General features: G+C 42.5%; 3 protein-coding genes across 3 annotated transcripts in view; 2 read left to right on the top strand and 1 right to left on the bottom strand.

Moving 5' to 3' along the window:
- LOC109036804 (uncharacterized) overlaps positions 1-16,627 on the bottom strand; it is a 39,823-nt gene that overhangs the window by 5,978 nt on the left and 17,218 nt on the right. The window lies entirely within an intron of this gene.
- On the top strand, positions 13,711-15,249 carry LOC109036803 (zinc finger MYM-type protein 1). Its single transcript, XM_019051173.2, has one exon. It carries the CDS (start codon positions 14,406-14,408, stop codon positions 15,111-15,113), a length of 708 nt encoding a protein of 235 aa, XP_018906718.2. The 5' UTR covers positions 13,711-14,405; the 3' UTR covers positions 15,114-15,249.
- On the top strand, positions 15,712-16,173 carry LOC140224817 (uncharacterized). Its single transcript, XM_072301525.1, has one exon. The coding sequence runs from the start codon at positions 15,712-15,714 to the stop codon at positions 16,171-16,173; it is 462 nt and encodes a 153-aa protein (XP_072157626.1).

Genomic DNA, 16,627 nt, shown 5'->3' with positions numbered 1-16,627 from the left:
GAACCCAACGATAAAGTTCTTGTCACATTAACTCCCAAACACTCAAAATTGGATCCCCTATACAAAGGTCCTTTTAAAGTGATAAAAAAACTATCTGATGTAAACTATGTAATTGAAATGCCAATGAGAAACAAACTCTCACAAGAAATACTCCATGTCTCACGTTTAAAACCACACCCGAAACCCACATTGCCACCTTTGGCATCATTCCAAAGGAAACACTCTTTTTAGTGTAATACAAATTGTATCACTTGTTATTATCATTATCGTTAACATCATTATCATTTGATTATCATTATTGTCATTACCAGTATTATCTTATCTCTTTTTGCCTCCTACCTCATTGTAATCAAGAATCTTCATCTCACATTAGTCTTTAGCATTTTTTTCTCACATCAAACAAAGTGCCCTTAAGGCCAAACCCCCCCCCCCCCCCCCCAATCTTAAGCTGAAACACCATGTAAAGGCCCCGGCCTAGTTCCAGCCACTTCCCATTAGGTTTGTAACTTAATTATTATCAACACATAAATACTTCACAATTTTATCAGAACACCCCCCCCCCTCTCCCATTTGGATTGCGCGGTCGCAATCTCCCAAAACGTGGGGGATGTCAACGACTCTCCGCCTGTCCCGTCTCACGCCCAGCCATTGGTCAATGACGTCACACCTAAGCTGAACGGTGATTGGGGGAGGCGGTGAGCCGGATGACGCCGCGAGTATTGTGGAGTTCTCCTCACTTTTTAGGCCATCTTTCTTTGAAACGTTTTATCTCGAAAGGATGCTGTCACGGCATCTAGTCTTTTTATCCATTTCCATCCACCACATTTGTGTTTTCCATATTCAGAATATATCACCTTCGTTTCTCGCATCTCCAGTTGTGTTTTTTTGAACGTCCAGTTTCCTTATTTTGCACGCCGCTCTCCCGAATGATCGCTTAGCGCGACGCCCGCATTGACACCCCTCGGACCGTTTCGTCGGTCGATTCCTTGTAACGGTCACTTCGTACCTCCCCGTTCGTCCCCCGGGCTCGTGGTTCCGTCGGCGGACGGGTCCTACGGTGCCGACGTCCGAGCGGTAGCGGTAAGGTCGGGTATCGTGATCCGGCGATCCGGGGAGGCGCTGGTGCCCTTCGAACGTTTCTGGGAAATTCGTTTCTGCGCCCTCCTCGTCGGTCGATCGGGGCCGCGTTTTTGCCGTGCGGTCCCTTCATTCGTTGCGCGTTCGGCGGAGCTGGCCTTTGGCCGGCTTTGGCGGGGGGGGGGGGGGGGGGGGGCGCCGCGAGTCCCTCCGCGTAGGCGTCGCGGCTACTCTGATGGTCTACTCTGAAACAACGACCGGAGCTCGGTCGCCCTTTTGTTGTATACGGAACGAGCGTTTCTACGGCTACCGTCCCGATTGTTAGAGTGTTGCCGGATCTTTCTCAGCGGTCGGAGAGTTCTGTTCGTGTACATCGTGTGGAAACGGGAAATTCCGCAACTGCTCACATATGTTTTTTTTTTGTCATTTTATTTTTACATTATTCATATGAAATTTCCATCGCAAACTGTTTGGTGCTCAGTCGGGAACATCGAGGTTTCCTTTCTGCAGACTCGCCGCACTTCCCACGCGCCGAAGGATTTTCTGTCAACCCTAGCCTTTCGTGCCAAGCAGGAATCTTTTTAACTCAAACCAACTTTAACTTCCTTATTTTAAAAAAGAAAATAAATAATATTGTCACACCCCGCCAAGAAAATCATTGTTGAACAATTTCTGGCAAATTCTCAAGGAATATTCACGTTAATGTTTAGGGCCAATGCGGGCGGGACCCCTAAAAATTCGATTTTAAAGTTGACATTTTGCATAGGGCTTTTCAATGGTCTATAAAGTGATTTCAGACCGGAGGGCACCAATTTTCTAAATTCGTTTTTTGATATTTGTTTTGTATGAAGCTGATTCGTCTAAATTTGAAGATTTCCGAATAGTATCTCAAGATGATGTCGAAACCATTCACATATTGGGTAGGGATGGATTTGTATGTGAATGTTCCTATGTGATCATTCTTTTTTTATATATATGTTTTTTTCCTTTTGGAATTGCTCGGATTGCGGACGGAAATTTTTCCTTGCAGTATGGCAATGAAAACGTCCTTACGTCATTGCCGTACTTCTCTGCTTTAACATGATTTTTTGGAGTAACTATTTCTACGAATCACCTCAACTAAATAAAGCCAACATTTTCAACTATCAAACTATCAACTATCAAATTTCAAACTATCAAAATGTCCAAGAATGACAAAAATGATTATAATATACCTATAATGTAATAAAATATACACGCTCTAATCATTTAATTTGTATTACCTTTATGTTATGTACCTACATGTTATACTATTTTTGTCATAAATTTTGCCAACATGCTTTTCAATTCATTCTGCAACATTTCATTCCCACGTGGTAATAATGATTTATAATGCCTATAATCCATTATAATGCATTATAATAGTAATGCCGCATTATAATGTCGTATAATACATCGCAACGATTCATGTCCTACTGATTATTGATTATTGTGAGATGAATTCTGTTTTCTCTGATTGTATGTTTCATACGTGCGAAGCACGTACGGGTCTCTAGACTAGTATAATAGTTTAATAGTGTAATAGGACCGTCGGTATGTACATTTCGGTACAAAACTCTTAGTATACATTTTGAGGGTTTTACAACTTCGCCGATGAAAAACAGTAGAATTGGAGAACGTGGGGGAGGCTCAATTTCTCCAGCCCCCCCCCCTCCTGCTTTTTAAGTTTACGTACTCTACATGATGGGTACAAAACTTTTTCTTTGTGGTACATTTGGGAACAAAACTAGTACAAAACTTTGACAATCTTGAATTTTAATTTTCGAAAGGTGGGGGGTCTGGAGAAATGGACCCCGTCAAGAAAGCAGATGTTCACATCGGTATACCTAAAGCGCCTTCAAATAGAGACGACGCAGCCGATTATTCGCGGGTCAAGAGGGGGTCCACAGAGTTGTCAAATTGGATTGGGATGTCGAAATAGGGATTTTCCATCTAGTGTCGATCGATTCACGGGGTTGTCGATCGATTCACGGGTTTGTCGATCGATTCACGGCTTTTGTCGATCGGTTCACGGGTTTGTCGATTGATTCACAGCTTTAAGGCATCCCTTACTTCCCCACCCCCTCTAAAAATTACGTAAGGTTCGACTGACACCCTCCCCCATTTTTCAACTATCGCAGATCTAAGTATTATGTTTTCTTTTAGAAAAACAATGCAATTTTAAAGCCAAAATTTTAATTTGTGAAACTCTATTTTTGAAGTAAAAGTTCATAGGAAATATTAATTATACACTTATTTTAAGAAACAAAAATACGTGAAGAAAAATAGAAGATTTTTGTTTGTTTTTGGAATAGTTAAAAGTATGAAGTTGCAACATGAGGTTGAAGTCACTACTCATAATCCCACAGAGTGGAGATATGGGAATCAAAAGGAATGACAGGAAAATGATCCGATCGGTCAGCAATCGGTGATGTGCTGATTTCCTCTATAATTCATCTTGAATTTTACTATCAAACAGACGAAAAATGGATTTTTAAAGTTTCTATAAATGTACGCTGGTAAGCTTACGCAAGGCTCAGTCCTACACCCCCCCCCCCCCTCGTAAGGCACGGTAAGGCTATTTGAGACGCCCCTCCCCCTCCCTAAGTGCCATATTAATGCCACTTAAATAATTCTTACTACTTGGTGCCTGCAATCGATATGCTCTAGTTGTTTAATATTTGTTTGTGTTTTTGGGTCTCCAAGTGAGAGTTTAGGTCACCGATGTGTTTGTTGGCCACGGATACATAGGTACCAGTTTTGCAGATTGTGCACTCAGCTTCAAATTAATCTCTGGCTTTCTTGTAGCACTTGAAAGAATTCTCCAGTTTCGATGTAAAAGCACACTTTCGTTTTAAAATAATGATATAAATAAACATTTACGCGACTTCGTCGCGTAAATCTTGCGGGAAGCGGCTTTTGAAAGAGAAAGACAAGTAAGAATCATTGACTTCTAATATCATACGCTTACTAGGGGGCTGTGACCCTGGCCGCTACGCGGCCCAACCCCCGGAGGACGCTTCGCGTTCTCTTAGGCGCGCGTCGACGAAAGAACGACAAAAAATAAAATGAAAAGATTTTCATACGCGACTCTCATTTATCCAATCTCCCTCTGGCCGAGAGGAATTGGACCAAAAAGAATGGAATGAAAAAATGTGCATTTATTTCAAACTTCACGCCAAGACTTAAACGAAACGGAACGGAACAAAGCGTATCGTCGGTTTTGGATAGTCTGTAGCAAAAGAGCATATCTTTAATTCACTCCCCCTACTAACAGACGAAGATTCAACATTTCCGCTTACTTCAAATTTTGCCCCCTTTTTAAGCTTTTAAGTTTCCTCTAATATAAGAAAACCTGGGTCCTATTTTCAAATTCTGATTACAGCAGGGTCATTTAGGGACTATCACCCGTCGATAACCGCAAAAATAATGGAAATCGGCCTGGTAGAACCCTCAAACGAACTATGACAAAAAATAAAAAATACATTGTTAAAATGGGAGAATTCGCAACTTTATCACGTAATATTAAAAAACGTAGGTCATATTTTCAAAAGCTACATAAAGCGGGCTAATTAAAAGACAATAACCTGTCGATAGCCGCAATAATCATGAAAATCGGCCCGGTAGAACGCTGGAGCTAAGCGTTACCAGTTACGCAAAATTAGGAGGTCTCGGAGCTTATAGGATAGAAAGATGTGGGAACTTCGGAGGGTTCTCAGCTGCTGATTTCGCCTTCAATCAGTAGGAATACTTCCGACGAAACATGTAATGGGATGAGGGCTCGGGCGGCTCGGCGATACTACTGTCAATATGTAGGATGGTTGTCGGCCGGTGATTTCGCCTTCATTGAGGGAGAATACGTTTCATCAACACATATGAAATGGGATGCGGCATTGCCATATTGTACGTAAATAAAAGATTTGTCGACCGACTCATGGATTTACAAACCCGTGAATGGATCGACAAACCCGTGAGTCGATCGACAAACCCGTGAGTCGATCGACAAACCCGTGAGTCGATCGACAAACCCGTGAGTCGATCGACAAACCCGTGAGTCGATCGACAAACCGGTGAGTCGATCGACAAACCCGTGAATGGATCGACAAACCCGTGAATGGATCGACAAACCCGTGAATCGATCGACAAACCCAAGAATCGATCGACAAACCCGTGAATCGATCGACAAATCCTGCTTATTATTTATTGAAAGTCTGACCTTCCGATAAGTGATCCGTTTTAGGAATTCCACATCAATTTCGAGAGGAAAAATGGCCCGCCAATAAAAGGATTTTTGAGTCAAATGCATTGTAAGTTTTAAGACACTAGGGGCGTGGCATCTTAAGAGTAGTGATTTCAGTTAATTTTTCGCTACTGCAGTTGCCAACCGACCCATGGTGCATATAATCTTATTTCAAGCTTTCAGCTGTATTTAACCTTGAGTGCCTTAAACTCCAGTTAAACCTAAAATGAAAATGCAGGTAGAGAGATTTATAATCCAATGAAACCTGTCCTTGATGCAATTCAAAGTGATTTCAAATTTTGCTGCATGTTTGAATTTTGAAAACCCTTAAGGTGACCAGGACATTAACTTATTCTTAATAAAAAATGCAACTGCGTTTCTTTCAACCAAAATAATTACAATAATTGTGCTTCAATTTTGTCAATATAGAGAACCAACAATGATGAGGTTGAAGATAAAACAATCGAACAAATAGCTCATGGTCAGGCCAGCTGGATGAATAATATTAAGGATGAGGCTTTGCGTGAAGAAGCGATATTCAACGCATTGAAGGCAGAAAAGATTCAAACCAAACAAGCTCATATAGAAAATGGGAAACTTTCTGCAGGAGTTGTAAGTCGTAATATTTTATGTATTTTGACTTTTCGACAGACTAATAAATTGTGTAAAAGAGAGAATAGAGAAATTTTACTAGTCAATAATCTCTTTTGAAAGTTCAAAATTGGTTTGTTTAGACAAATTACTATAAACTCACGGTAATTTTTTTATGTAAATAATTATTAGGTTCACAGGCTTATGAGGCCACGAATGCCTAACTGCTTTTCTGATAGATTTATTTTCATTTCAACCCCATATCTGTTAGACAGATTTTTCAAAAATTCGCTATTTATTAGGTTTTTGATAGAGTTTTATATAGTTTTTAGTATTATAGTAGTTTTTTATATAGTTTTTGCATTTCAAATTCAATTTGTGTCCAAGACACGTTACTTTTTCCTACAATAGGTACGATAGCTCAATAGATATTATGTGCCATGTTTCCAGTACGAATCTTAATTTTATTATTACTATGAATGTGGAACGTAATCCAATCGACAATCCTGATCATGTCCACGATTTGTCAACGTACCTAGATAACGACAAACGATGTGTCAAACGTAACGTAACGATGCAACATAATTCAGCAACGCTAGAAAAACATAACAGAAACGTGAGATCGAACGATGTTGCGATATGACGTTACGAGATTGACCTATGACCTTATACCCAAAATGTTACCTAACGATACTATAAGAAGAAATAACGAGACATGTGACGTGGCTGGCGCTCAGTTCATATATTTCACGTTTTACATTTTTTGACTTTCTAACGATTTTTTTAATTCTTTAACTTGTAACAAAACATATAACACCGCACAACAAATTTCGGGTTTTGGTTTGTCCATCGAACCAAACCAATTTTTTTCAATTTCTAGGTGATATAGAAGTCCGAATATTCCCATAATAACTTCAGGAAAATGTAATGAGGTAAGCTGATTTCCAAACCATGAAAAGAGCAATCATTGAAAAGACAAAATCCAAATTTTACGGGAAATATTTACTGGATATATTGTTTTTTCTTTCAGAGACAACTTGAGTCAGTTGTAAATAAGGTTTTGCCGGTTTTGGCAATTCGCCAAAAAATTGAAGTTTTCGAGGTGAGGTATGGTCTGGATTTACGAAGTGTTCCAGATAACGTTAAATTCAAGGGAATTCCAGGAAATTACATCTTCCATACAAAAACGTGCCTCGCAATTTTTAATAAAACAGAAAATGCTGGAGTTAAAAGGGTAATAAAATTGCTAAAAGACGAAAATCTCACCGTGGAGCAATTTTGCGATGTCTTGGGATACTTTTTTGTGTTTGCCTCTGAGAATATACACATACCGCGGATGGAGCCATACACAGAAGAAGATATTTTGCAGTCTCTAAATTATTTGAATATTCGAGATCCAGCAACTACAAAGGCTGTGCTGGTGCTCTGGAATAGCGTGTAGCAACCTTGACTTGGCAGCACAATTCTTCAACGTTATCAATGAATCCAACCGGTATCAATCAACGTTATCAATCAACAAATTCCGTGCTTTGAACTTAATTATGTTTATCATATCATGTAAGTCCTTTTTCAAAAACAGGAACATCCTCTCTATCTTCTCTTATATAAAGTTATACGATTTACCCCGCGACCCCCGGAACACCGGTCCCCGCCACGCCGTCCCATTGCGTCCCGCGCCCTTGATGTTCGTTCGGCGGACCCCCCGCGGCCGGGTCTCCGTTCTCCCCGCGGGTTTTCCCGTTCCCACCCCCAGGGGGGTTTCTACGGGCCCGGGGGTGCTTCCGTTTTTCGCCCGTCCCTCGGCCTGGCGCGCGTCTTTCCGGTCGCGCTTCCACGTGCGGTCGCGTCCCGGCTATCAGCTCCTTGTCCCTCCGGCCGTTTCGTTTTTTTGCGAATCGGGGTGGCGCGGTGCCCCTCGGACCGTTCCGTCGGCCGATTCCTTGTAACGGTCGAAGGTCGAAGTTTTCCAGCAAACTTCGAAGATTGCAATTTGGATAAGGTCCGGGTCACAAAACAAAAAAGAATGCTGAAGAGAGTGAGGCAGAAACAGCTAAGAAACGCCCTAGGAAAGAAAACAAAAAATTTTCGTTTTCGCAGCCACCTCTAGGTTTTCCTATCCTCCCATCAACTTCAGCCCATAAAGGAGGAGCCCCCAAACCCAAACCGAAAACGTATGAAAAACCCACCTTGATTAAAATGCCGCAAGCAAAAATGTGTCGCGAGCTCCAGCACCCATGCTGAATATATTGCACTGTATGAGTGTGCCTGTGAATTGACATGGCTCCAAACATTTATGGCAGAAATAGATCATTGTTTTTTACTACCACGTAAACCTATTCAGATTTTCTGCGACAATCAAGGTGCTAATTCAATTGCACAGAATGACGCTGTCAAAGAACGGAGCAAGCATTTCGTGGTAAAATATTATTTTGTTAGAGAATTGGTAGGTGAGAGAGAAATAGACACGGTTTATGTCCCTAGTAATGAAAATTGCGCTGACCTCTTTACTAAATCTCTCACCGGCCCCAAAACTTTGCAATTTTCTCAAATGCCTGGTCTTGTGACTGATTGATTATTTTTTGTTGCATTAATTTTGTGTTTGTTTCTCAACTGTTTTTCTATTTTTCTCAGAGTTTTATTTTAAAAGTTTTTTTTCGTTTTTTACTTTTCCCATTTTCGCAGAAATTACACAGAACAACTGTAAATTAATCTTAAATTTTTAGGCGACATCTTGCGTCTCTTTTGATCCTCAATGTAATTTTATAATTTTAAGCAAAGTTCTGCGAGTAAGTTTTTTGGTGTTACTCTTTAGTCCTTATTTTAAATTGTTGTTCCCTCTTTTTTTTTGACCAATATTCCGTAACTACTTCAATTGTTAGTTTTTCTTAAATTTCTTTTGTAGTTCAAAATATCCCAGAGCGAGGGAGGGGGGGGGGGTGTCAGTATGCAAGTGATATTTATCTCTTAGTTTCCCCAGTTGCTCACTTGGATCGCTCTGTTTTTTTTTGTCTCTGTCTTTGATAAGATGATGTAACCTCTCAGTTTAGTTTCTCTCTTTTTCTTCTGGTTACCAGATCATGTCTCTTTTGTTTCTGAGCCTTTTTTTTTTTTTTTTGTTTCAATAAAACCTACTACGCCAGATAGGGACGATTTTGTTGTTAAGATAATCCTGCTCCTGTCGGCAACACCGCCATGCATGCCTACGTCATCTCTGAGTTTCATGTCTCTTTTGTTCGATTCGTTCGCCCTCACCTAACAGAAACAACAGGTTATGGTTGCCCAGCAGTGCATCGCGAAACGCGACCGCGACTTTAATCATCTCTGTGACAAGACTCTCGGATAATGATGGCCTAAATTAAAACGCACAGGCCTCATCTCGGTGTTCATCATTTTTTTCCCTTGATTTGTGTTTTATTCGTTCGATCACTCAAATCAATAATGAGTGAAGAAAAATCAGAAAAGTTTACTTTCGAAAAACTTTCCGGCCGGGAAAATTTTTCAGACTGGAAGTTCGCTATGAGGATGTCGCTCATCCACGACGACTTGTGGGTGTGTGTTGATGGCTATTCAGATTCTGACAAGAGCGTACTGGGCCCATAACCTGTTGTTTCTGTTAGGTGAGGGCGAACGAATCGAACAAAAGAGACATAAAACTCAGAGAACTTTATTAAAGTCAAAACGGACGTGGTATATAAGATTCCATTGGTGGAGTACATGAACCGAACAATTAACAACCATGACTATCAAAGATGACGTAGGCATGCATGGCGGTGTTGCCAACAGGAGCAGGATTGTATTAACAACAGATTTTCAGTAATTTTACTGGTTTTCGTTATTTTGACTTCAACGCCACTTCCACCACAGCTCCAACCAATCCTCCCACAGTTCACAAAATTAGCAAACCAGACCCTCTAACCGACATTAAAGAATTGGTAACATCCCTCAACCACAAATTCGATCTCTTGGATGTCGAGGTCAAAAATCTGGAGAGAAACATCGACCGAAGCAGAAGCCGTTCCCGCTCCAGATCTCGCTCACGCTATAGCTCATCCACACCGTTTAAATCCGAGAGAGGATTTTGCTTCTACCATGAAAACTTCGGGAAAGAGGCCCACAAGTGTCAACAACCATGCGCATTCTCAACAAACGACAACGGCAGCCAATAGTGGCGGCTGCTGGCTGCCACACACGGCCCAACCGCCTTTTCATCAAAGACAAAGATAGCAACAACATCTTTTTAATCGACACAGGCTCTGACCTTTGCTGTTTTCCCAGACGCCTATCACCGGGCCATTTACAATCAACTAACTATGAGCTAAAGGCAGCTAACGAATCCAATATCAAAACCTATGGGTTCCTGCCCATGAAGTTAGACCTCGGCCTACGCCGTGCTTTCACCTAGCGGTTTATCATCGCCGACGTCGACGTGCCCATCATTGGCGCGGACTTTTTAGCTGAATACCACCTACTCCCGGATTGCCACAAGATGAAGCTCGTGGACGGGGTCGCTACACTCCTAGCCCAAGGAAGTCAAGCAACTAGCAATCAACCTAGCGTCAAAGAAATTTCGGCCACAAACTGCAGCATCCTATCAGAATTTCCAGCGCTGACTCGCCCGCCAGGCAGCCCAAAACCAGACAAGATTCCTCACGCAACACGACACTTCATCCGCACAATAGAGGGGCCCCCAGTCTCATCCCGTCCTCGCCGCCTCCGACCCAAGCTAGACCGAATCGCTAAAGCTGAGTTCGAGGCAACGCTTAACGAAGGGACTATCAAGAGATCCGAAAGCGCTTGGTCTTCACCTCTTCACAATGCACCCCAAAAAGACGACGAATGGCGCCCCTGCAGCGACTACCGAGCACTCAACGCTCGTACCGTACCCGACAAGTACCCCATTCGCCACCCCCACGACTTTACAGTCAACCTCAAAGGCTGTGCAGATCTGGTCAAAGCATACACCCAGATCCCTGTCAACCCAGCAGATGTACCTCAAACAGCTATCACTACTCCTTTTGGATTATTCGACTTCCTTTGCATGAGTTTTGGACTGCGAAATGCAGGACAAACATTTCAACGCTTTATTGATGAAGTCATACAAGGCTTAGATTTCTGTTTCCCGTACCTAGATGACATCCTGGTCGCCTCAAAAGACAAAACAGAACACAAGAAATATCTGCGCTTGATTTTCCAGAGACTAGCAAAATATGGCATCATCATCAACATCAAGAAAAGCATCTTTTTCGCCGCTTCCCTTGAGTTCCTTGATTACAAAGTATCCGCTCAAGGCATCACACCACTTCCAGACCGTATAACAGCACTGATGGAATACCCACCTCCAGCAAGTGCACATGGTCTACGAAGATTCCTGGGCATGATGAACTTTTACCGTCTTTTCCTACCAGACGCAGCCTACTATCAAGCACCCCTGCACGAAGCACTCATTGGCATAAAAGGAAATCAACCGATTCACTGGACACCTTCCCTGTTGGACGCCTTTGAAGCTTGCAAACAAAGCCACGGAGATGCCACACTCCTCGCGCATCCAAGGGCCTTCGCACCCCTAAGTATAGGCCTTTTCTCAGACACTTCGAAAGCATCGATTGGAGCCTATCTACAGCAACTCGTCGACAACAAGTTGCTGGATCTCCAGATTAGGTTCACCTTCCCAACTCACAAGTGATCAAGGTCGACAATTCGAATCTCACTTCTTCCGAACCTTGGAGAAACAGTTAGGAATCAACCACATCCGATCAACTCCATATCAGCCCGCAGCAAACGGAATGGTCGAACGGATGCAAAGACACCTCAAGACGCCATTATGTGCCACCCAAACTCTACATGGCTAGAAGCCCTCCCACCATGGGCGTAGCTAGGGGGGTCCTGGGTGGGGGGGGCTGGCCCCCCCCAGAAATCTCGTGCCCCCCCCCCCCCCCCCCCAAAAAAAAAAACGGAGACACAAACTCGGACAACATGTGACCGGCCACGCGGCACACGGCGCAGATGAGTTGGCAACCGCGCGTTCGCTAGCGGGCCGTTCCTAGAAATTTCCTGAGTCTGCCCGACTCTTCCAGACTCGCTATCTTTCTCATCCCTTAAACCTGCCTAGATGCTTCTCGAATTTCTCGGCGCTCGCTACACCGATATAAATGTGATGCCGGTGCGCCTCGGCCAATAGTTCAATTATCCTGACTATTCGTGAGCGTGTCCAGTGTTAGTGTGTCCTTCACTTTTGTGCCACATTATTATCAAGTAGAAGTAGTTTCCGGTGTTCCTCCCGTTGCTTGAGCGCAAGAGCTCCCCGTGTTCTCGTGTTTTTCCTCTTTGTTCTTTTGCGGTTTTAAAATGAAGAAAGCGGCAGACATTCGATCTTTTTTTGAAAAAACACTCTCCTCCTCTCCAGGTAGGAATCAGCGTGATGATGATACTTTCCCCAGAGGTGACTGCACAATAATGCCCACACCCGCCTTCCCTCCATCAATATCTGAAGCGGAAGCCTCAACAAATCCCTCGACTGAAAAAATGGACCGAACCAAGGAAAAAGCACCTGAATCGTCAGATCTTGGGACTCTAGAGAGTGGGCCGAAACAACCAACAATTAATTTCCCGAAAACTCAAAGTGGTGACAGAACCCGATCATTTTCCGATGTTTACTATAAAAATCACCCGTGGCTGGAGTATAGTGTAGAAAATGATCGAAGGTACTGCTTTGAGTGTAGACATTTTGCTACCGGGGATATTCGTGACCAAAATGAGAAGTTCACGAAAACGGGGTTTTTCAAATGGAAAAAAAAGGAAGATGCCATTGAGAAACACGAAAAATCAGACAAGCACTCGGATTGTCATCAAAAGTATCTGGAATACCTAATGGCCAACGCAGCCGGCGATGTGCGCGAGAAAGTTGCAAATCAGAGTCAGGAGGCGATAAAAGAGAAGAAACAATACTTGAGAGTACTCGCTGACATCATCTACTACCTTAGTTGTCAAGGTATGCCACTAAGAGGGCATGATGAGAAGGCTGACTGCGAATAAGGGAATTTTATCGAGTTGTGTGAGCTTTTTGCGAAGCACAATGACTCCTTTGCAAAACACTTTCACCAGCGCGTCAACTACCACAGCCCAGATGTTCAGAATGAAATAATTGACATTGCAGCCGGTCTAACCCTCCAAGAAATTGGAAAGGAAGTACGCCAGTGTGGGTTTCACTCACTAATGGTCGACGAGGCTAGATGTTACAAAGAGCAGCAGTTGTCAGTAGTTTTGAGGTATGTAAGAGACTTGCAGGCAGTTGAAAGATTTTTGGGTTTCCTCAATTGTTCCACGGCGAGAGATGCTGAGTCGCTGGGTCAAATGATTCAAGACTTTTTAATAAACTGCGGTATGGACGGTTTACCAATGATTGGACAATCATACGATGGAGCCAGCGTGATGTCCGGAAAGCACGCAGGTCTACAGATGAAAATGAGGGCATTGCACCCACACGCAATTTACATCCACTGTTTGGCTCACAAAGTAAATTTGGTCGTTGTCAATTCCTGCACCGATATCCAGTCAGCTAATGTTTTCTTTAATACTCTTGAAGCTCTTTACATCCACTATTCACGACCTGGTAACCATGCCATCTTAGCAGAGATTCAAAAGAAGCTAAACATCAAGATTGGAAAAGAATTGGGAAGCCTAAGCACCACAAGATGGAGCGCCCGTTACGCTAACTACAATGCCGTAATGAACAATTTAAAAATAATTTACTACAGAAAATATCAATCAAATTTATTGTGCTGACAGAAGCCGTATTTTTTTTGGTTGTTGTAGGAATGCGTTTCCCAGCAGACTTTGAGAATACTTTACCACATGTGCCGAACAAAATTTTGAAACCAGCGAAACTTTTAGACATTCGTAGCCTTTATAGATTCCTGAATGACTCTCAAATCCAGTACTATGAAAGTCTGATTAATTTTGAAGATGGGGAAATGGAAAGTGATGCGAACGAATCCGGTGCCAATGAATAAGAAGACGAATAAATGAAAATTTGTTCTTTTCTCATCTTATTTAAAATATGTTTTACTACTTATATTCAGTATGCCATTAGTATTGATAATAATACCCATCTGAACCTTTCTTGAAGATGTTTTGCAGTTATTTCTTTATATTAAACCACTAATCCTAGCAAAAAAAGTCGTTCTCCGCAAAAGGGGCGTCATTGGAACTTTCGTATTTCTCATATTTTTAAAAAAAACCCGCGATTATTCAGAGCTTCTAATTGTACAAACTTAAACTTGATAAAATGATCTATATTTAAACTTACCACATTATTTCCATATCTTTAAACATACATTTCATTTGTACAACAACAAACTTTGAACACGAATAACTCAAAACGCGATTTTGTCAATGACGCCCCTTTTGCACCTAACTCCTCAATTTCGGCGCAGTCAAAGAAGCTCTTGAGAAGGAGGTCGAGGGGGCGCAGGATTGAGGTATGGTGGAGGCCATTGGTTTGTTGAGATCTATCACAAAACCTGAATTCGTTGTAAATCTTTTCGTAATACATTCAGTTTTATCAGTGACCAATGTGCTGAGTAAATATTTACACGGCACAAATGCGACGCTTGGTAAAGCAAGTTCAGTTATTGCTAGCATTCAAACTACTTTCGTAGCATCGAGAAATAACTTTGATGACTTATGGGCTAAGATCGAAGAGTTTGCGAACAACAACGACATTTCGCTGGAGCCTGTGTCTATCTCAAAGAAAAGGGAGCAGCAGACGCCTTCAAAATTGAGCGAGTGCTACGTTAAAACTACTTTAGGAAGAAGTCAACTGACCGCCCTCCCATCTGATACCAGGCCCCGTGACTACTGGAAAATCAATGTGTACAACAGGGTTTTAGATAACGTCATTTCACATTTTAAACGCAGGTTCGAGTCCGTTCCTCTGGCAGAGTCAGGGGATGCTTTTATGCAGTTACACTTAGCTAAAGCCGAAGATTTTATTAATCATTACAAAAATATTTTTAAAATTGACATCCACTCCTTAAATGCAGAGGCAAAAGTATTGAAAAATATACTGGCAAACAAGGGGCTTGAGGTCAACTTTAAAAATGTCGAAAAAGAAGTAAATGTGGACATCATGCCAAATTTTTACAAGCTTCTCCAAGTAGCCACGGTTGTGAAAGGAGTTTTTCAGTAATGCGAAGAATCAAATCGTGGCTTCGTTCTACGACCGGTCAATCGAGATTTTCAAACCTTGCTATTCTTCACATAGAAAAGCTATTTTTTACAGAAAAGGTTCCCACTGCTGCTATCATTGAAGTTTTTTGTCGTACAAAAAGAAAATTCATGTGATCCAAATTCTGCCACTTTTCATCGCTTCCTCTCAATTACATGCAAGTAGAGAAGTTTTTTTTTTGTAAAATTACCATATCAATTGCAGCTTTCTTCTTTATGCTACATTTATACGTGACTGTTGTTTTTTTGGAGTGAATAGAGTCTAAAGATAAGTAACCAACTTGATTATGAAGTCTAAGCTATTACTTCCTGACCCAAATTATTCCTCTAAGTATTCTACATGAATGAAATGTCATGAAAAACATGTTTATTTCACACTCTAAAGACGTTTAATTTAAAAACAAATCCGGTGGCGGGGGGAGGGCGCTACCTCTTAATCTTGGGATCCTCCATTCCTCAAACCCCCCCCCCCCCCGCTCTCTTCACCACGAGAGGTGGTCCCATGGCCCCCCAGAGAAATTTCCTAGCTACGCCCCTGCCTCCCACTAGTGCTTCTAGGCATGAGATCAGTCTTCAGAGAGGACGCTCAAGCAACGCCCGCAGAGCTGACCTATGGCGAACCTCTACTTGAGGAACTACTTGTCACTAACCCAAACACTCGAGACACTCCCGCAGAATACGTCAGCAAACTACGCAGCCAGATGGCAAATCTTCGGCCTAAACCTGCCTCCCGCCATGGCACGGAAAACACATTCATGTTCATGGACCTGAAAACGTGCTCCCACGCCTTCCTCAGGGACGACACGAGCGGCAAGTCTCTGCAGCCTCCCTACACCGGGCCATACAAGATCGTAGAGCGGGCCGACAAAGTGTGCATACTACTGATAAAAGGCAGACAAGACAACATCAATATCGACTGCCTTAAACCGGCCTACATTCTACCCGAAGAACCAGTCACCCAACCCCAAGATCACTCCAGCTCCAGCTGCGGTTCCGCTCCCAACACCCTGTTGTTAAGATAATCCTGCTCCTGTTGGCAACACCGCCATGCATGCCTGCGTCATCTTTGATAGTCATGGTTGTTAGTTGTTCGGTTCATGTACTCCACTAATGGAATCTTATATACCACGTCCGTTTTGACTTTAATAAAGTTCTCTGAGTTTCATGTCTGTTTTGTTCGATTCGTTTGCCCTCACCTAACAGAAACAACAGGTTATGGTTGCCCAGCAGTGCATCGCGAAACGCGACCGCGACTTTAATCATCTCTGTGACAAGACTCTCGGATAATGATGGCCTAAATTAAAACGCACAGGCTGTTGGAACCCTATTGCCGTAAAGTGCTACCCTCTATGGACTCTCTTTGTCAACTGTGTACTCTTACTCTCTCTCTCTCTCGCCATGTTCCCGTTCGTTCATCACCTACCGCTGTACGTTTTTCATGTTGAATAAACCTGTCGTCTCCAAGCTAGACTAATT

The sequence above is a fragment of the Bemisia tabaci genome, chromosome 6 (genome assembly GCF_918797505.1).
Source record: "Bemisia tabaci chromosome 6, PGI_BMITA_v3".
NCBI lineage: Eukaryota > Metazoa > Arthropoda > Insecta > Hemiptera > Aleyrodidae > Bemisia > Bemisia tabaci.
Note: the sequence above shows the minus strand (reverse complement) of the source record. Positions and strands in the feature narration are given on the sequence as shown.

Bases quoted from the DNA above. Each gene is read 5' to 3' on its own strand.
- LOC109036803 (XM_019051173.2), top strand. From the start codon at position 14,406: ATGGTGGAGGCCATTGGTTTGTTGAGATCTATCACAAAACCTGAATTC.
- LOC140224817 (XM_072301525.1), top strand. From the start codon at position 15,712: ATGAGATCAGTCTTCAGAGAGGACGCTCAAGCAACGCCCGCAGAGCTG.